This window comes from Jaculus jaculus, chromosome 18, assembly GCF_020740685.1.
Source record: "Jaculus jaculus isolate mJacJac1 chromosome 18, mJacJac1.mat.Y.cur, whole genome shotgun sequence".
In the NCBI taxonomy this organism is placed as follows: domain Eukaryota; kingdom Metazoa; phylum Chordata; class Mammalia; order Rodentia; family Dipodidae; genus Jaculus; species Jaculus jaculus.
Window position 1 is genome coordinate 60,065,657 of NC_059119.1, and position 21,927 is coordinate 60,087,583.

The 21,927-nt window shown below is 48.6% G+C and overlaps 1 protein-coding gene across 1 annotated transcript in view; it reads right to left on the reverse strand.

Moving 5' to 3' along the window:
• Nucleotides 1–495: 495 nt before the first annotated feature.
• The window catches only part of Spred2 (sprouty related EVH1 domain containing 2), a 90,704-nt gene continuing 69,272 nt past the window's right edge, over nt 496–21,927 (reverse strand). The window contains exons 3-6 of the mRNA XM_045137522.1: nt 15,082–15,250; nt 12,935–12,999; nt 3,487–3,624; nt 496–1,526 (exon numbers count right to left, since the gene is read on the reverse strand). Of these exons, the coding sequence (XP_044993457.1) occupies nt 780–1,526; nt 3,487–3,624; nt 12,935–12,999; nt 15,082–15,250 (1,119 nt within the window). The 3' untranslated portion in view covers nt 496–779. The remainder of the gene's footprint in view (nt 1,527–3,486; nt 3,625–12,934; nt 13,000–15,081; nt 15,251–21,927) is intronic.

Below are 21,927 nucleotides of genomic sequence, written 5' to 3' on the forward strand. Positions count from 1 at the left end.
ATATGCGTGTATGCATGTGTATAGGTGTGTATTTCTTTGTCTATGTGTAATGTGTATTTGCATGTGTGCGTATGCATGTGTGTACATGTATATGTGTAATGTATGTGTATATGTATGGGAGTGTGTATTTATGTCTATATGTGTAACGTGTATATACATGCATGTATGCATGTGCATATGCGTGTGTATGTGCATGTGTAATGTATGTGTATGTGTAACATATGCATGTGTGTGTATGCATGTGTATAGGTGTATTTGCATGTGTGCACATGTATATGTGTAATGCATGCGTATATGTATGGGAGTGTGTATGTGTATATGTGTAACGTATATACATGCATGTATGCATGTGCATATGTGTGTATGTGCATGTGTAATGTATGTGTATATGTGTAATGCATGCGTATATGTATGGGAGTGTGTATGTGTATACGTGTAACGTGTATATGCATGTGTGTATGTGCACGCATGTGCATATCTGTAATGTATGTGTATAGGTGTGTGCATGTATTTCCTTGTCTATGTGTAATGTGTATATGCATGTGTGCGCATGCATGTGTGTACATGTATATGTGTAATGCATGTGAACGTGTATGTGCAATGTACGTGTGTCTGACGCAGTGGGTGCCAAGAGAGGGGGGTTGAAGGGATGGAGACAGTGTGCCAGGCAGGGGTCCCCCTCCCCTGCGCAGGCTGGGACGGTGCCGCAGAAGAAGGGGTCCAAGGGAGCCGGCGAGAAGACGGGGGGAGGGGCGCGCGGGGACCGGGGGCCGGCCGCGTCACGACCAGGCGGCGGCGGCCTTGTGCTTGCCCCCGCAGCACCGGCACAGGACGCCGCAGTGGTAGCAGGCGCGCAGCGGCAGGTAGCAGCACATGCAGGGCGCCAGCAGCGAGAGCGCGACGAGCGCCATCCAGCGCAGGCAGAACCGGTCGTCGCTCGTGTCGCACGAGCAGGGGTCAGCGTAGTCGCCCTCGGGGTCCGACATGCAGTGGTAGAGCAGGCTGTGCGCGCACCACAGGCAGCTGGCGCGGCGGATGCAGGTGCGCGCGGGGTCGGGCGCGTCGTGGCAGCGGCCGCGGCGGTTGTGCGCGCGCTGGAAGACGTCGCGGCAGTAGACGCAGCGCGCGCGCTCCCGGTCCGCCGCGCTCGCGCCCGCGCCCGCCGTGCTCGCGCCCGCGCGCTCCTTGTCGCGCCGCCGCCCGCCGCCCGCGCGCGCCGCCCGGCCCGGCTGGCTCTTCACCACGCCGCCGCCGCCGCCGCCCGCCGGGCCCTTGGCGTCGTGGCCCGCGAGCCCCGCGTCCGCCGCGTCCACGTACGGGTAGCTGTAGTCGTGCTTGGGCGGCGCGTCGGCCTTGGCGAAGCGCACGTACGCCGGGTCCGCGTCCTCGCCGCCGCCGCCGCCGCGCAGCGGGCCGTGCCGGTAGTCCTCGTAGCCCGTCATCCAGAGCCGCTCGCGCGGGTTGATGCGCACCACCTCGTCCTCGTCCTCCGGCGGGCTCGGCGGCGGGCACGGCCGGGGCGAGCGCTGCGCCCGGGGAGAGCGGAGCCGGAGTCAGCGGGGCCGGTGAGCGCCCCCCCGCCGCCCGCCCGCCCGCCCTGCGAACCAGGCCCGGCCTCCTCCCTCCGTCTTCGCCCAGATATCAGAGAGAGACAGAAAGAGAGAGACAGACAGACAGACAGACAGACAGACAGACACAGCGCGCGCCTGGGCCTCCAGCCACTGCACACGGACTGCACCCGCATGCGCCCCCGTGCGCACCTATCTGGCTCGCGTGGGTCCCGGGGAAGCGAGCCTGGGTCCTTTGGCTTTGCAGGCTGGCCATTTCTCCAGCCCCATCTCTCTTCCTTTTTAAATATCTCATTTGATAGGCAGAGAGAATGTGTGCGAAGGGACCTCCAGCCACTGCAAACTGCGAATGAACTCCAGACGTATGTTCCACCGTGTGCGTCTGGCTTACATGGGTGCTAGAGGATCAAATCTGGGTCCTTACGCTTCACAGGCAAGGGCCTTAACTGCTGAGCCTTCTCTCCAGCCCCCTCTTTTCATGGTTTTCCTTTTTTTTTTTTTTTTTTTTTAATTCACTAGAGAGAAAACGGGCATGCCAGGGCCTCTAGTCATTGCAAACGAACTCCAGATGCATGTGGCACCATGTGCATCTGGCTTATGTGGAATCTAGGGACTCCAGCCTGAGTCCTTAGGCTTCAAAGTTAAGCACCTTAACCCCTAAGCTATCTCTCCAGCCCCCAGGGCATTTCCTCCTTTCAGTTTTTCACGGTAGGGTCTCAGTCTAGCCCAGGCTGACCTAGAATTCACTATGTAGTCTCAGGTTGGCCTCAAACTCATGGCGATCCTCCTACCTCTGCCTGGCTCCAATGTATTTCTTGAAGAAACCCCACCTGTCTTTTACTAGACACCTTGCCAGTAATCCGCCCCCCCCCCACTGCAAAGAACATTTTAAAGTCAAAATATTAGGAAGCACACAATAAAATAATCTTTAAAAAAAAATGAGGGCTGAAGAGATGGCTCAGCGGTTAAGCGCTTGCCTCTGAAGCCTAAGGACCCTGGTTCCAGGCTCAATTTCCCAGGACCCACATTAGCCAGATGTAGAAGGGGTGCATGTGTCTGGAGTTCGTCCCCTGGCACGCCCATTCTCTCTCTCTCTCTCTCTGTCGCTCTCAAATAAATAAAAATAACCACAAAATTGGAAAAAAAAAAACAAACCCAAAATGAATCCTCTCTGCTCAGTGCTTCTTCTCATTTTAATGAAGTCGAGTGACCACGTCACCCACAGAGACGCTGAGCTCATGCTCCACAATTTGAGAACCTGTTCCATAGGGCAGCTGCTCAGGAAACACTTGTTGAATTAAAGATGCAGCAACAAGGCTGCAAAGCCACAGGACCCAGGTTCGATCCCCCAGGACTCCTGTAAGCCAGATGCACAAGATGGCGCACGCATCTGGAGTTCATTTGCAGTGGCTGGAGGCCCTGGCACACTCATTCTCTCTCCTCCCTCCCTCTGTCTCTCTTAAATAAATAAAAATAAAATATTACCTAAAAAATGCAGCAACTTCTCCCTGAGCAAGACTGGGCCTGCAGGCCAAGCATTCCAGCCAAGCATGTGGCATTCTCAAGCCTCAAAACTTCACACCAAGGCAGCAAGCCTTCATACGGAGGAACGCAGAAGTGGCCCACTATCCTCGGTGAAGAGGAATTGTGGGTTTCAGTCTCTTTCTCCTGAGTACCCCACAGTTGAACCACATCCTCATCTACAAACAGGGCACCCACCTGCTCTGCTTGGTGGAGTAATTGGTGAGGAGAAACTAGACAACGCACGCAAGGGGAGAGGCGAGATGCATGGCACATGAAAACTCTAAGCGAGGCTGAACCGAGTAGAAAGCAAAGTTCCCGGCTGGTGGAGGAGGAGGAAGGAGGCCATGGAAGAGCACACCCTGATGGCCCCGGGGAAACGGGGTCTTCTGCTCACCTGCTCGGGGAGATAGTGGTCCAGGGGGTATGGGTCGAGGGTGTAAATCCTTCGGTGCTCACAGGATGTAGGGGAGGAGATTGTCCGTGTGTGCTGCTCCTTCTTCTGAGAGGAGTTCGAAGAACTGTCTGTGGCCGTCTGTTTAGAGAGAAGTGATGAAAAGCCAACTAAGCGTCAATGAAAAAACACAGCAAAGCCCCACATACACTATTCAAACAGTCTTTTCTGGCCAGCTGGGGCGTCTTCCTCCACTCCTGTTTGCTTGTTTTTTGAGCCAGTCCGGCCTTGAGCTCATTAATTCACAGAGACTAATTCCAATATGAAGATACAGTCCTCTTTGTGGATATGTAGATGTTTGGTAAGAGGTCAAAAAACTGCTGTCTCCATTTCCAAAACCAAGATGAGGGTCCCATAAACCTAGAATTCTGGAAAGGGCTCATTTTTATTTTATTTAATTATTTAATTTTTTATTTGAGAGAGAGAGAGAGGCAGAGACAGACAGAGACACAGAGAGAATTGGTGCACCAGGGCCTCAGCCACTGCAGTGGAACTCCAGATGCATGTACCACCTAGTGGACATGTGCAACCTTGCACTTGCCTCACCTTTGTCTGTCTGGCTTACATGGGATCTGGAGAGTAGAACATGGGTCCTTAGGATTTGCAGGCAAGTGCCTTTACCACTAAGCCGTCTCTCCAAACCTGGAAAGGACTCTTAAATAGTTATGTAGCATGTGAGGGCTTCCAGTGTATTAGGCCCCAAGCTACATGGGAACGTGATTCCTTCTCATCACCGCACAGCTCAGATACTACACCCTGTCAGTACACACACTAGCACCTGGGGACTGAGAGACGCAAGGTCCAGCCACTGAGCTAGGATCAAAACCCAGGAGTGGTCAGCCCAGACCACAGTGAGACCTTGCCTCAATACAAACAAACAAGGCATGCAATCTACTATAAGCCACACGCACGTGCACACACACGCAAACCACACACACAACAACAAAACAAAAACCCCAACAAAAATAGTGGAGTATTATGCCAAAAAGTAGGGTTTTGTCTCAGGCAGACTAGATATGAATAACTTCCTGCTAATTATAAGGTGTAGGATATATATTTTTTTCTTCTTTCTTTTTTTTTTTTTTTTAATTATTTATTTACTTGAGAGAATGGGCACACCAGGGAATCCAGCCACTGCAAAGGCTCCAGATACATGCGTCCCCTTGTGCATCTGGCTTATGTGGGTCTTGGAGAATCAAACCGGGATCCTTCAGCTTTGCAGGCAAACGCCTTAACCACTAAGCCATCCAGCCCCTCTTCTTTCTTTTTGTTTCAAGGTAGGGTCTTGCTGTAGCCCAGGCTGATCTGGAATTCACTCTGTAGTCTCAGGGTGGCCTCGAACTCACTAGGATTCTACCTCTGCCTCCTGAGTGCTGGGATTAAAGGTGTGCACCACCACGTCTTAACTCCCTAAACAATAGCTTAACCTATAAAACATTTGCATTATGTTAGATACCATGACTAATTTAGAGAGGATTTAAACTATATAGGAGGATGGGTTAAGCTATAGGCAGCAAATATGCCATTTTATGTAAGGGCCTTGGACACTGGGAGATTTTGGCATCCTTGGGTGGGTGGCCAAGTGGGCAGAGGCATGGACTGAGGACTAACTGAACTGCTTCTCAACAATAGCCAGAGGAAAGTGATAGCTACAGAGCCACAGATCACAAGCTTGGCCAAGTTTCTCCAGTGTCTTTAAACCCGAGGGCGGGAATGGGGCGCATCCGAAGGCTGTGACTCAGGAGTCTCTCCCCATTTCTCTAGTGTTTCTTGGCCTCTCTTCTGAGAGATCCTCACACATTCCCTTTCCTTCCTTCCCTCTTTATTTTTTATATCTGTTTTTGGTTTTTCAAGGTAGGGTCTTGCTCTAGGCTCAAGCTGACTTGGAATTCACAGTGGAGTCTCAGGGTGGTCTCAAACTCACAATGATCCTCCTACTTCTGCCTACCAAGTGCTGGGATTAAAGGTGTGCGCCACCACGCCCAGCTCCTCCTTTTTTCTTTTTAAATCAAGACAATGTATCCACAGTATGGCACTTAGTCAAGCTAGCTCCTTCTCCCACCTCAGCTTTCATCTCTTGTCTTCACATTTAGAAATCACTTAAGAAGGTATGGATGTTTATGGATATGGAGACTTTGCTTTAGACTCCCCGCTAAGAAACTGTTGCCCTGTGTCCCAGGCTCATCCATGCAAAGATAGCCAAAGCAGCCTCTGGGCTGCGCCGCTGACTCTGGAACGCCTGCCGCAGCAGAGCCCTACGCTGCGGCTCCTCCTTAGCGCTTGCAGCTAATGATCCTTGTCCACCGTGAACACGCCAGCCGCGTAACGGCAAACAAGCCACCAGGTTTGACTGGTGAAGCCTTCCCAACAAGACGGCCATCAAGCCTGGGATCATCCCCAGTCTCTCTCCTCATTGCCACCCCTGGCCCCTTTGCTGGCTCCAAACCTCTAGCCTTGGGAGTCCCAAAACTGCAGGGATCTGAAGGAAATAATTTAGCCGGGGAGCCGATCAGCCAACTACGTCCTGTGGGAGCTGAAGTGTTGGTAGCCCAACTTCGAGTGGAAGAAAAAGTTGGAGGCACCAACACGCCAGCATTTTTTTTTTTTCTTTTAAGAGAAAGAGGGAGAAAAAATGGGTGCACCAGGGTCCCCAGTCAACATGGGAACTGGGGAATTGAACCTGGGTCCTTATGCTTCACAGGCAAGCGCCTTAACCACTAAGCCATCTCTCCAGACCCCTCACGCCAACTTTTAGCAACGCCCCCAAAACCCCATCACCAAAATGTTAGATTGTTGTTGTGTTGTTTGGTGGTCCCAGGACCAGACCCTGAGACCCTCACACACGAACACTCTGCCATGGAGCCGTAGCCTCAGCCCTTTGTTTCCTACGTTGCTTAGCTTACAAACGCACACCCAGCAGGTCAGCGCCTGCATTCCCGCACACACCCTTAGCCGCGTCTGCAGACACCCTCGCTGGCTCAGTGTTTATCCTCAACTGGACTCATCCTGACGACGAAAGCACCACCTTCTGCAACTGGCTTACATGGGTCCTGGGGAATTGAACCTGGGTCCTTTGGCTTTGTAGGCAAGTGCCTTAACCTCTAAGCTATCTCTCCAGCCCAGGAATATGTTTTTTTTTTTTTTTTTTCCCCAAGGTAGGGTCTCAGTCTGGCTAAGGCTGACCTGGAATTCACTCTGTAGTCTCAGGGTGGCCTCGAACTCTCAGCGATCCTCCTACCTCTGCCTCCCGAGTGCTGGGATTAAAGGCGTGCGCCACCACGCCTGGTAGGAATATGTTTTATTAAAAAACAAACAAAAAGAAAAGAAAACAAAAAAGCAAGGGCTGGAGAGATGGTTTAGCAGTTAAGGCGCTTGCCTGCAGAGCCTGACAACCTGAGTTCGATTCCCTAGGACCCATGTGAAGCCAGGTATGCAGGGTGGCACATGCATCTGGAGTTTGTCTGCAGTGGCTGGAGGCTCTAGTGTACCCATTCTCTCTCTGTCTCTTTTTCAAGTAAATAAGTAAAATATTAAAACACACACACACACACACACAGGGACCTATGGTGGACGTGGTGGTGTACACAGGAGGATCTCCTGGTCTGCTAGGTGAACATTCCTTCAGTAAACAGGAAAAAAGGCTTCCCAGTGGCAAGGGAGAACGAGCCAACAAAGTTTTGTTTGTCGTGAAGGGAGATGGAACAAGTATAATTGGGCGAGGAAGAAACACTACGAAATGGAAATAGAATTATTAACCCAAACTCTGAGCAGCTGCGAGTCAGGGATTTCTGGTGGTGGAAGCCTGAATAGGAATGAGGCTCAGGCCGGGGCGACGGCATGGGTGGCAGAGGCCCGGGACGAGGAAGGGCATGTTTCCTGCAAGGCGGCAAATGGGTTTCCACCTTGAGAAGCCAGACGAGTGGTCTACGCGAGTAACTGGGAGAGAGGGGAAGATGTCAGAGCGGGGACAGCTTCTGCGTGGGCAGCAATACACACGCCCCTATGAGCACCCCCAGGCCAGCGAGGCATGTTCCTTTGTCTAGGATGATTCGCTGCATCAGTCCATTTTTTTTTTCATATCGAAACAGACTCGCCAAGGTTCACTTAGCTCAGATGTGGTGCTAGCGTAAGCGCGACTCTGGAGAGCCCCCGGAGGCCCTGAAGGTGGCGTTACAGTGATGCAAACATATATGAGCGATCACATGACATGGCCCCCGGGGGGGCGGGGAGGGAGGCCTTTTCAAAACCAGCCAAGGTCCCAAGAGAACTGTGATAATTTCTTTTGAGGGTACCGTCCTCAGTGACCCAAATACCTCCCACCAGGCCCAACTTCTGAAAGGTTCCACCAATTGCCCAACTTCAGATCCAGCTTCCAACACATAAACCCTTTGGGGACATCTTCAAACCAAAGTGTTCCCCCAAGGCAGAACATTCAGAAATGCTCTCCTCTCAAGCACCCACACGCAGTCCACAGTATCTTGTTTGACTGCCAGTCTTATGAAATCTTGTGAACAGGAAAACCTTTAGCCCCAGCGACAGAAACAGAAAGGATAAATGCTTGGTTTTGGATTATAACTCCCATTTTTATTTATTTATTTAGAGGCAAGGTCTCACTCTAGTCTAGGCCGACCTGGAACTCACCTCCCACCAATCTTCCTACCTCAGCCTACCAAGTGTTAGGAGCAAAGGCATGTGCCCCTGCAACAGGTGGATGCTAACTCACAAAGCTTTCCCCATGGGCTAGAGGGATGGCTTAGCAGTTGAGGCATTTGCCTGCAAAGCCAAAGGACCCAGGTTCAATTCCCCAGGACCCATGTTAGCCAGATGTACAAAAGGGTACACACATCTGGAGTTTGTTTGCAGTGGCTGTAGACCCTGGCACGCCCATTCTCTCTCTCCCTCTCTCTCTGTCAAATAAATAAATAAATAAATATATTAAAAGTTTCTCCATGTTGCGCCTCACCCTCTCTCTCTGCTTGCAAATAAATAAATAAAACATTTAGGGGTTGGAGAGATGGTTTAGCAATTAAAACACTTGCCTACAAAGCCTAAGGAGCTAGGTCTGGGTCTCCAATACTCATGTAAGCCAGATTCACAAGGTAGTGCATATATTTGGAGTTTGCAGTGGCTGGAGACCGTGGTGCGCCCATTTTCTCTCTCTGTGTGTGTCTCTCTCTCTAATAAATAAAAAGTAAAATGTAAAAAAAAAAATTTTAATCCAAAAATGGAAGGTGTGGTGGCGCACACCTTTAATCCCAGCACTTGGGAGGCCAAGGTGGGAGGACTGCTGTGAGTTTGAGGCCAGTTTGAGACTACACAGTGAATTCTAGGTCAGCCTGGGCTAGAGCAAGACCCTAGTTTGAAAAACAAAAACAAACTCCAAAAATAAAGCCATAAATGGTGACCCTAAAAATATACATTACATAAGTACTTTTAGTTTATTTATTTATTTGAGAGAGAGAGAGAGCCAGCATTGAGTGTCAGGTCCTCTTGCTGCTGCAAACGAACTGCAGACATTTCGTGCATCTGTGTTAACATGGGTACTGGAGAATTGAACCCAGGCCAGCAGGCTTTGAAACCAAGCACATCTCACCTCTGAGCTATCTCCCCATTCCGGAAAGTGATCATATTTTTTACCCATGGTAAGTCATAGGAGAATCTTAACCTTTCCTTGACAAATGAGTTCTAAGTTCTATTACCTGTTTTCCAAAAAAAAAGATTCCACGCACGGCACCACTTGGGAAATTGTAAACTACGTAGGAGATAAAGTGGTTGCTCATTTCCTTGGCTTTACACTTCAGACTTTATTTATTAGTCTAGCTATAGGGAACTCACAAACGAATGGGAACCTGGCATGTGGATCTGTCATGCCACTCCCCATTTTCCCATAGGTCATGTTCCTAGCAGCCACCAGCCTAGGACTGGAGAAGGGCTTTTCCTGGGGCCCTGGTTTGTAAATGAAACCAGAGCAGCTGACATGCATACCGGACCCATGCGGAACGCAATGCATCAAGGGGAACTCCCTCTCCAGGGACTTTCCAGGTGTCGGGACGGCAGCAGGACCTGTTCTAAACCTCCTTGCAGGCTCTCGCCCCCCCCCCCAGCATGTGGGGTCCTCTGTGGGTTAAAGGACAGAACCCGCAGGATTTGGGCTGCCCCCCCTCCCCGCCCCCCGGTCTGTGAATCACTTCTGGCAGGTAGCTGGGAAACAGCTGGGAGTGACAGTTTTGCTCTGGAGCACAGGAAACCACCTTTTAACCCGCCTGCTGTTGTTTGTCCCCCGAAACGTGATGAAAGAACAGATGTAAGCAACGTGCCAACTGTTAGGAGATCTGCCCCAACTACTGGAGGAAGCCCGTTCCAGCCACGTCACGCCAGCCGCTCCAGGCAAGGACAGCAGCGTTCACTTCCTGACGGCCCTGCACAAGCTGCTGCTATCAGACGACTGCGGCTCACGGCCCTGCCTCTGCTCTGGGGCTTCCTCGTGTGTTAAAACCCTTTACTTTAAAACGATATATTTTGCCGGGCGTGGCGCACACCTTTAATCCCAGCACTCGGGAGGCAGAGGTAGGAGGATCGCCGTGAGTTCAAGGCCACCCTGAGACTCCATAGTGAATTCCAGGTCAGCCTGGGCTAGAGTGAGACCCTACCTCAGAAAACAAAAAAATAAAAAAATAAAATAAAATAAGTATATTTTATTTATTTCATAGAGAAGGGGGGGGAGAGAATGGGGGCGCCAGGGCCTCCAGCCACTGCAGACGAACTCCAGATGCGTGCGCCCACTTGTGCATCTGGCTAATGATGGGTACTGGGGAATTGAACCTGGGTCCTTATGCTTCACAGGCATACACCTTAAACCGCTAAGCCATCTCTCCAGTGCATTAAAATCCTTTCTAAAGCCCTTCAAATGTTACCAAGGTCCCATCCAGCCTTCTTCTCACCTAGTGTGGAGGTTCCAGACTTTCTCACATTCCCTCCACCTGTAGGCCAGACTGCTTTACATAATCTGCTCAGTCGTAGGCTTTTCGTGCACCAAGCCTACATCTGTAACCGACTGTTAATTTTTTGAGGGCCGGAGCCACGGCTCACACACCTACATATTCCCAAAGTATTGTCTTTCCTATTCTAGTAGCAAGCCATGATGCACTAAGAACAAATCTACTGAATTACACTATTTTTGTTGTTGTATTTTTGTTTTTCTGAGGTAGGGTCTCACTCTAGCTCAGGCTAACCTGGAATTCACTATGTAGTCTCAGGGTGGCCTCGAACTCATGGTGATCCTCCTACCTCTGCCTCCTGATGCTGGGATTAAAGGCGTGTGCACCATGAATGACTAAATCTATTAATTTTCTTTTTATTATTATTATTTTTATTATTATTTTGGTTTTTCATGATAGGTTTTCACTCTAGCTCAGGCTGACCTGGAATTCACTATGTAGTCTCACGGTGGCCTCAAACTCACGGCAGTCCTCCTGCCTCTGCCTCCTGAATGCTGGGGTTAAAGGCGTGCGCCACGCCTGGCTCTATTAATTTTCTTAAGGATAGCAGTAACAGTGTTGTAGATATGTAGGGGAATGCTCATTTTTTAAAAACCTCCATTCAACTTTATTTTTATATTTTCACATTAAAAAATATTCTTAAGGGAAGAGAAAGGAAGGGAGGAGGATACTTAATAGGTTGATATTGTATATATGTAAGTACAATGATTGTGATGGGGAGGTAATATGATGGAGAATGGAATTTCAAAGGGGAAAGTGTGGGGGGTGGGGAGGGAGGGAATTACCATGGGATTTTTTTTAATAATCATGGAAAATGCTAATAAAAATTTAAAAAATTAAAAAAATATATTCTTATTTATTCACTTGAGAGCAGAGAAAGGGAGAAAGAAAGACAGAGAGAGGATGGGCCCGCCACGGCCTCCCGCCACTGCAAACAAACTCCGGGTACACGTGCCAGTTTATACATCTGGCTTTACGTGGGTGTTGGCGAATTGAACCCAAGCTGTTGGGCTTTGTAAGTGAGCTCTTTAATCGCGGAGCCGTCTTCCACTCCTGTAGTTTTACATTTGCTTTTAGGTTCCCAAGCAGAACTGGGCAGAAGATACGGTGACTCCCCACTACCCTTGGCCCCCACGTTTTAGCCTCTGTGATCAGCACGCCCACGCGGGTGTGCTGGTTACAGTCAGTAAACTGACAGTGACGCCTTCTCAGGCAAAGCTCACAGCTTTCCCTGGGGTTCTGTCCTCATTCTCTGGGTTGCAAAAAGGCACAGGAACGTGGGTCCTCCACTAGAGTATAACTGTATTTTCAGAACCCTAAAATTCCTCTGTGAAGGCCGTTTTGTGAAGAAGTACAATAAAGAATTCAGGGAAATTAACATTCAACTGATCAGTAAAAAAGTTTGTGTGTACATGCATGTAAAAATTACACACACTAGTACAAATCAAACAAACGTGCCAGGATGATAGGGCTGTTGAATAAGTTGCCCCTATGCCATTCTTTACTTATTTCTTTAAGGGCTGGAGAGATGGCTTAGCATTTAAAGCACTTGCCTGGGAAATGTAAGGACCATGGTTCAATTCCCCAGTACCATATAAGCCATGCTTCTGGAGTTCGTTTGCAGTGGCTGGAGGCCCTGGCGTGCCCATTCTCCATCCCCTCTCTCTCTCTCTCCCTCTCACATCTGCCTCTTCCTTCCTCTCTCAAATAAATGAATAAATAAATATTTAAAAAAATAAATAAAAAGCCGGGCGTGGTGGCACACGCCTTTAATCACAGCACTTGGGAGGCAGAGGTAGGAGGATCGCCGTGAGTTTGAGGTCGTCCTGAGACTACAGAGTGAATCCCAGATCAGCCTGAGCTAGAGTGAGTCCCTACCTCGAAAACCCAAAATAAAAAAATAAATAACAGGAAAAACAGAATGAAGTAGATCTGCTCTTAGGTTCTGGGCCATGATAATGCCTTTCCTACTGGGGGTCAAGGCTCAGCACTTGAAAATGCTGCTGGACTCCAACTTGTTGCTCCAAGCACAGGAGACAGGCAACAAACTATTTGTTTGTTAAGTTCTAGAAGCACAGACTTTGAATGAAGAGGCCCAGTTTTGTGAAGCAGTCCCGAGAAAACCCAGACAACTGGTCACCCAGCTTCAAATCTTCTGCTAACAGACTCCCTGACCCTGGGAGGAAAACCAGAAGGGGACCCCTTTCCTGATCAATAATTTCACAGCTGAAAACAAAGGCCTGAAGGCTGAGCTGAAGGTAGGAGTGAAAAAGGGCTTAGATGTTTTGACACACACAGCTGGAGTTCACGGGACATCACTGTGCGCTTAGAGGGACACTTGCTCTGAATTATTCATCGCTGAATGTGGAAACCAAAAGACAAAGGAAGCTTACTGTAAAAACGTCATCATCACCAAGCTCAGCTTCGTTATGGATCGTGGAAGATGATGTTGTTGAGCCTAAAAAGACAAAGGTAGAATCAACTCAAAATGTCAAATTAAATTGTATTTTATGAATGTAATTATTTGTAAGGAGAGAAAGAGAGAATATGGGCATAACAGGCCTCCAGCCACTGCAAACGAACTCCAGATGCACGTGTCACTTTCTGCATCTGGCTATATGTAGATACTAAGGAATGGAACACGAGTCATTAGGCTTTGCTGAGCCATCTCTCCAGCCCCATTTTTTCTTTTTCTTTTTTAAAATTTTGTTTATTTATTTATTTGAGAGAGAGAGAGAAAAATTGGCAGGCACAGGAAGAGAGAGAAAGTAATGGGCATGCCGGGGCCTCTAGCCATGAACTCCAGACGCATGTGTCCCCTTGTATATCTGGTTTAATATGGGTCCTGGGGAGTTGAACCTGGGCTCTTTGGCTTTACAGGCAAGTACCTTAACCACTAAGCCATCTTTCCAGCCTTCTGCTTTTCTTTTTAAAGATAATTTTATTTATTTGCATTGAGAAAGAGAAGGGGGGGGGGGGAGAGAATGAGAGAATGAGAATGGGCACACCAGGATCTAGCGCCATTGCAAACAAACTTCAGACAAACGTGCTGCCCTGTATGTACACCTGGCTCTACGTGGGCACTGCGGAATCAAGCCCAGGCCCTCAAGCCCTGTAAGCAAACACCTTCAACCACTGAGCCATCTCTCCAGCCACCCCTTTTACATTTTTTAGGAAGATATTTTATTTATTTACCTGAGAGAGAGAGGGAATGAATGTGTGTGCCGGGGTCCCCAGCCACCACAAACGAACTCCAGATGCGTGCACCACCTTGTGCATCTGGAGTTCGTTTGAGGTGGCTGGAGGCCTTGGTGTGCCCATTCTCTTTCTCAGATAAATAAATAAGCTTTAAAAAAAACATTTATTTTAGGCCAGGTGTGGTGGTGCATGCCTTTAATCCCAGCACTCGGGAGGCAGAGGTAGGAGGATCACTGTGAGTTCAAGGCCACCCTGAGACTACATAGTGAATTCCAGGTCAGCCTGGGCTAGAGTGAGACCCTACATCAACTCCTCTCCACAAAGAAACCGATTTATTTTTTAAATATCTTATTTTTCTTTATTTAACAAAGAAAGAGGGAGAGAGAGAGAGAGAGAATGGGTGCTTCTGAGTCTCCAGCCACTGCAAACGAATTCCAGATGCATGCGCCCCCTTGTGCATCTGGTTAATGTGTGTCCTGGGGAATTGAACCTGGGTCTTTTGGCTTTGCAGTCAATTGCCTTAACTGCTAAGACATCCCTCCAGCCCTAAAAACGAACCCCAGACACATGTATCACTCTTGTGTGTCTGGCTTTATGTGAGTACTGAGGAACTGAGCCTGGGTGTAGGCTTTGCAAGCAAGTGTCTTTAAATGCTGAGCCATCTCCCCAGCCAGCTTATGTTCTTTTAATGTGCCTTTATATTACACACTAGCTAATACAAATAACCTGGGGGGGGGGCAGCCCACAAAGAGCAAAAGCCCTTATAATCGTCAGGACAAGATGAAATCAGTCAAACCCCGTTTATTCAGAGCGCACACTCCCCTTGCTGTGAAACCCGCTGCCTTTCCCCTGCACTGTCTGCAACCACTTTGCCTGTGTATTCTCAAAGCTCTAACATCCACTGACTTCGTCCCACATCCTCTAAGCAAACAATCCACAAAGATAGGATGGCATGCCAGTGCACGCCTTTAATCCTGGCATTTGCGAGGCTGAGGTAGGAAGATCACTAAGAGTTCGAGACCGGCCTGACAACAGTGTGAGTTTCAGATCACCTGGGCTAGAATGAGACACTACCTAAAAAAAAAAAAAAAAAAAAAAAAATCAAAATTAAAGGAACAGAGCCGGGCGTGTCGGCGCACGTCTTTAATCCCAGCACTCGGGAGGAGAGTTAGGAGGAACGCCTTGAGTTTGAGGCCACCCAGAATTCCGGGTTAGCCTAGGCTAAAGTGAGAGCCTACCTTGAAAAACAAACACAAAAACAAACAAACAAAATCAAAGGAACAGACAAAACCCCCAAACATTTCCATCATCCCACCAAGGGTGACGTAAGGGCATTCGCTACCTTCTATAAGGTCTTCGATCGCCTTCCTCACGCCCCTGTCAAAGGCTCGCGCGTCGGCGGGGCTTTGGAACGTCAGTCCAAACTTCCTGTTGTCAACTTTCCAGTGGTGAAACGTCGGGTTGGCTTTGGTGTACACCAAGTCCTTTCTGACGTAGCAGTCCAGCACCGCCTGAGGGTTGAAAACACACGCTGGTCACCTGCAGGGCAGCCAAGGTGGCACGTTGCCTACAGAAGCCCGAAACGCGACAGTGATGGCAACCGACAGAGGCATCCCGTGCTGGCCTTCACGGGTGCGTGTCTACCTGGGAGACCTGTCGCCTCTGATCTTTGCTGGCTCTGTCCCCAGGCTCCGGTTAACTCCACTGTCCTGGCCACACCGGGGCCTCCGTGTTGATGACTCCCAACCTTCCTGCCTTGGCTCCTGATGGGTGCCATGCCGAGCTGACCATGAGCGAGGCCCTGACATTTCTTCTCCCTAAGGTTCGCCTGCTCGTTCTACCTGGCTCGGCTCTTTGCGGTGATCTCTTCATCCAACTCTGGGCCATGAGCCACCAAAGCCATTTCACCTGTCCTTCAACATATTTGATAGCAGCCCTGTTTCAGTTGCTGTCGCCCACATTGCTATTAACTTCACATTTAGACCGCTAGCGTCATTCCCAAGTTCTAACAATCTAGAACTAGCTTTTGCTGAACTATAACCTTGTTATAGTTGTCTTATCTTTAGATCAAGACCCTTAATCTCCGCCCCCCCCACCTGAGGTAGAGTCTCACTCTAGTCCAGACTGACCTGGAATTCACTATATTTAAATAATATATAAATATCACATATATTTATATTATTATAATCTTATGTTATTATTACAATATGTTTATATTATATGTATTTATTTGCATATAAATACTATATAAGGGAAGAAGAGGCATGCCAGGGCCTCTTGACAGCGTAGACAAACTCCAGACATGCGCACCACTTTGTGCACCTGACTTTACATCGGTGCTGAGGAATGAATGTGCGTCTGACTTTACACCTGCACTAAGGAATGGAATCTGTGCTGTCAGGTTCTGCAAGCAAGCGCTTCTCACTGCTGGGCTGTCTTCCTTCTGGAATACCCATTTTTCTAGAGAATGAGAATGATAATATGGAGGCATCAGGGTCTCCTACCACCGCAAACACCTTTCAGACACATGTACCACTTCCTGCGTCAGGCTTTAAATGTGTACTGGGGAGTTGATCCCAGGCCGTCAGGCTTTTCAAGCAAGTGTCTTTAACTGCTGAGCCATGGCCTCAGCCCCCTTCAAATCCCTATTTTTTTTTTTTTTTTGAGGTAGGTTGGTCTAGTCCAGGCTGATCTGGAATGCTCTATGTAGTCTCAGGGCGGCCTCGAACTTACGGCGATCCTCCTACCTCTGCCTCCTGAGTGCTGGGATTAAAGTGTGCACCACTACACCCGGCTTGAATCCCTATTTTTTTTTTGTTTATCATATTTATTTATTTATTTATTTATTTGAGAGCGACAGACAGAGAGAGAAAGAGGCAGAGAGAGAGAGAATGGGCGCCAGAGCCTCCAGTCACTGCAAATGAACTCCAGACGCGTGCGCCCCCTTGTGCATCTGGCTAACGTAGGTCCTGGAGAATGAAGCCTTGAACCGGGGTCTTTAGGTTTCACAGGCAAGCGCTTAACTGCTAAGCCATCTCTCCAGCCCCCCATTTTAATTCAAAGAACCACTGATAGACCAATGATAGCAAATCAGGCTTGGTTATACAGCATTTTCTTGAAAATGGACAAAGTTGAGTTTGTCACTTCAAAGAAAACTGCGGCTATTTGTTGCCAGTAATAAAATTTGAATTTTCAAGTGAAAAAAAAAATCAGAATTTTAGGTAGCTTGCCAGTGCTTAAAATACTTTTCTACTGAGATCATTGGTGATACCAAGAAATGTACTTGGGGGCAGAGTTGCTATGTTAGCACATGCCTGTAATTTCAGCACACTGGAGGCTGCCCCTGGAGGATTGCAGGTTCAAGGTCAGTAGGAGCTACGTGGTAAGAGCCTGTCTCAATGAAAAAAAAGGCTGAGGATGTGGTGCCAGGCGTGGTGGCGCACGCCTTTAATCCCAGCACTCAGGAGGCAGAGGTAAGCGGATTGCCGTGAGTTTGAGGCCACCCTGAGACTCCATAGTGAATTCCAGGTCAGCCTGGGCTAGAGTGAGACCCTACCTCGGGGAAAAGAAAAAGAAAAAGAAAAAGAGCACAGTGTGAGGCCCTGGGCTTAATCCTTGTGAAGGGAGGGAGGGATGGAGAGAAGGAAGGAAAGAAGGGAGGGAGGAAGAGAAAGAAGGAAGGAAAGGAGGGAGGGAGGGAGAAAAAGACGGAAGGAGGGAGGGGAAGAAAGAAAGGAGGAAGAAGGAGGGAGGGAGGGTGAAGAAAGGGAAGAAGAGAGAGAACAAAAAAGCAATGCCTTTTTTATGTTATAGGATGAAATGTGCCAACATTTCGAAGATACCTTAGACTCGATAAACCACTATTTTCTATTTTCTGGATGACAAAAATGCTTGATGTTACAGAATCAGGCTCGAGTAAGAGATTCATCAAGGTGAAAGATATGGCAGTAGATTTTCATGGACAAGAGTAAGGGAAGTTCACCCCGGGGCTTCAGCTCACTTGGTGGGGTGCTTGCCTGGCACGCACGAAGCTCTAACTCGCACCCTCGCACCATAAAAAGCCAGGCCTGAGATGCATGCCTATAATCCCAGCGCTTGGGAGGCAGAGGTAGGAGGATCGCCATGAGTTTGAGGCCACCCTGAGACTACACAGTGAATTCCGGGTCAGCCAGACCAGAGTGAAACCCTACCTTGAAAAACAAAACAAAAAAACCCTACAACCAACCCCCCAAACCAAACAACAACAACAAAAAAAAACCAAAGCACAATCTAAGAATGCCTGTAGCTATCAGAAGAGGACCAGATGTGGTGGCATAGGCCTATAACCTCAGCATCTGGGAGAGGGGAAGGCAGAAGGATCTCCGTGAGTTCGAGACCAGCCTGGACTGCATTCCAGTCCAGTCAGAGCTATACCAGCAAGATCTTGACTTAAAAAAAAAAAAAAAAAAAAAAAAGATTCAACTTGTAAAGTTTTAGTTTACACCTAAGTTCTCAGGAAGACTTGATTTTCCCTATTTGACCGAAAAATTATCTGAGTAACTCCTTGTGAATGGGTTTTTGGAGCGCACGTGTTTTCTCACAGAACAACGACAATCAGTATGTAATTGAATACAAACAGACACAAAAGCCCGCACACGGCACGGAACCCTCTGCACCGCAGCAAGCCCAAGCACGGCTGCTCCCATCAGAACCAGCGCCCTGGGCGCAGCCCGGACACAGAGAATCCTCACACCTCAACTCCACGCTTCCCAACAGCAACCCCACAGACTTCTTCCTCACTATTCCATTTCCTTCAGCCACTCGCCCCTGTCAGAGCTCCTGCATGGGCCCAAGGCTCCAGTGGCAGGATCACCACCTCCCCGAAGCCCGGCAGGTCCAAGAGGTGCCACTGGCTCTGCCCCTGGAAGCCATTGGAGCACTGAGTTACATTACGATGTGGACCGACCATCTTCCTCCAGAATGCTGCAGGAACTTAATAGTGGCTGTTTAATTATCTCAAGGGCCTTGAACAAAATGGTAAAGAGTTGTAATTATTATGTATAAGATACTGACAGGAAACAAGTTCATAAACATAGTTTTATTTTATTTAATTTTTATTTATTTATTATTTTTGAGACAGAGAGCAACAGAGAGAGAAAGAGAAAGAGAGGATGGGTGCACCAGGGCCTCTAGCCACTGCAAACAAACTCTAGACTCATGCACCACTTTGTGCAGCTGGCTGATGTGGGACCTGGAGAACTGAACCTGGATCCTAAGGCTTCATAGGCAAGCACCTTAACCATTAAGCAATCTCTCCAACCCAAATATAGTTTTATTAAAAAATTATTTATTTATTTGAGAGAGAAAGAGAGAGAATATGGGCACACCAGGTCCTCTTGCCTCTGCAAATGAACTTCAGACATGCCACTTTGCGCATCTGGCTCTACATGGGTATTGAGGAACCGAACCTGGGTTGGTAGGTTTGGCAAGCAAGTGCCTTTGGTCACTGAGCCATCTTCCGGGCCCCATAAATGTAGGTTTAAAATGAAAGGGCTGGAGAGGTGGCTTGGTGGAGCTCGGGCGGATAAAGTGCTTGGCATGCAAATGTGAGGGCCTGAGCTTGGATACCCAGCACCCGCATAAATGTGGGTGGGCACCCAGTTAGGCTTCCTTTAACCCAAGCACTTGGACGGCAGAGGCAAGGGGACCCCAGGCACGCTGGCTGGCAAGACTAGCAGAATGGGTAAGCTTTGAGTTCAGCCGAGACACCTCGCCTCAGTAAATGGAGACTGACTGAGAAGGACCTCTGAAATCCATCTCTCGCGTTCACACGCACTTTCACGCACGTATGCCCACGTATGAATGCCACCTACACACATAAACAGTGAAATAAGCTGGGCATGGTGGCGCGTGCCTTTAATCCCTCCCGGGACCCAGGTTCGATTCCCCAGGCCCCACGTAAGCACAGGATGGTACGTGCGTCTGCAGTTTGTTAGCAGTGGCTGGAGGCCCTGGCCTGCCCACTGCCTATTCTCTCTTTCTCTATCTGCCTCTCTAATATAAATAAAATTTAAAAAAATATTTAAGAAAGGAATGCCAACTAAAGTAAAAATGTCAAGCAATAACTTATCAAACTATATTTGTAGTAAGTGTGGTAGGCGAAGATTAATGGCTTTATTATATAAGACAGCACACAAATAGAGAAAAAGAAGGTCCAAATAAGTAAATATATAAAGGACATTAACAGATAATTCATAGTTACAAGCTTTTTGCTGTTTTTAAATTTATTATTTATTTATTTGACAGAGCGAGAGAGAGAGAGAGAGAGAAAATGGGCGTGCCAGGGCCTCCGGCCACTGCAGATGAACTTCAGATGCATGTGCCCCTTTGTGCATCTGGCTTATGTGGGTCCTGGGGAACAGAACCTGGGTCCTTTGGCTTAGCAGGCAAATGCCTTAACCACTAAGCCATTCCTCTAGCCCCTGTTTTTTTAAATTTTATGTATTTATTTGAAAGCAACAGAGAGAGAAAGTGACAGAGAATGAGCACACCACGGCCTCCAGCCACCGCAAACGAACTCCAGATACATGCACCACCTTGTGCACCTGGCTTGTGTGGGTCCTGGGGAATCGAGCCTCAAACCGGGGTCCTTAGGTTTCACAGGCAAGTCTTTAATTGCTAAGCCATCTCTCCAGCCCCCATGGTTACAAGTTTTTAACACACGGAAAACCATTTGAGCTGATTAATATCCTAAGACTACAGCATTGGGCTGGGGAGATGGCTTGGTGGGTGAGAGCGGTTGCCACACACGCCTGAGGGCATGAGTTCTCTCTCCAGTGTCTGGGAAGAAAGCCAGGCCAGCCAGGAGGATCACTGGGGCTCACTGGTCAGCTAGTCTAACTGCAAAATGGCATGAGCTTCAAAGAGAGACCGTGTCCCAAGGCAGCACACAAAGTTCCCCTGCGGCCTCTGGGTACATGCGCAGACACACATGCATGCACAGCACGTGTGTATGTGTGTGTGCACGCACATTACACAAACAAAAAAAAATTGTCAAGGGCTGGAGAGATGGCTTAGCGGCTAAGGTGCTTGCCTGAGAAGCCTAAGGACCCATGTTTGACTCTCGGATCCCATGTAAGCCAGATGCACAAAGGTGAGGCAAACAGGTGCTCACTTAGGTGGCGCAGGTGCCTGGAGTTCAAATGGAGTGGCTGAGGCCCTGGCATGCCGTTTCTCTTCCTCCCGTCCTTCTTTTTTCTTTCATTTTAATTTTTATTTATTTGATAGAGAAAGAGGGAGTAAAAGAGAGACACAGAGAGAGAACGGGCACACCAGGGTCTCCAGCCACTGCAAACGAACTCCAGGCGCATGTGCCCCCTTGTGCATCTGGCTAACATGGGTCCTGGGGAATGAAACCCGAGTCCTTTGACTTTGCAGGCAAGCGCCTTAACTGCTAAGCCATCCCTGCAGCCCCCATTTCTCTTTCTCTCTCTAAAAAAAAATTGTTATATGACCCTTGCCAAGCATGGTGACGCACACCTTTAATCCCAGCATTCAGGAGGCAGAGGTGGGAGGATACTGTGAATTTGAGGTCAGCCTGGGCTAGAGCAATACCCTAACTTGAAAAACCAAATAAATAAACAAAAACAAAAAAACACATATACAACCCTTAAAATGTGAAAGGAAATGCTCATACATTCTAGTTATGGTGGTTGGATTCAGATGTCCTCCATAAACTTAATGTGTTCTGAATGCTAGGTTCCCAGCTGGCGGCAACTTGGAAATTGGAGGTGATGTATTGTTGGAGGTGGGCTTATGGGTGTTACAGCCAGCTTCCCCTTGCCAGTGTTTGGCACATTCTCTTGCTGCTGTTGTCCACCTGATGTTGGCCAGGAGGTGAAGTCTACCCTCTGCTCATGCCATCATTTTCCCCTGCCACCATGGAGCTTCCCTCCTTGAGTCTGCAAGCCAAAATAAGCCCTTTCCTCCCACACGCTGCTCTCGGTTGGGTGTTTTCTGCCAGCAACATGAAGCTGACTGCAATAGCAGTAGTGCCCTGAACATCTACCCAAAGCCGAATGATGATAAATGTTTTAAACGGTGCACGTGAACACAGGCACGGTGATTCCTTTCTTAATCCCAGAACTTGGGAGGCTGAGGTAGGAAGGGGGTGAGTTACAGGCCAGCCTGAGACTACAGACTGAGACCT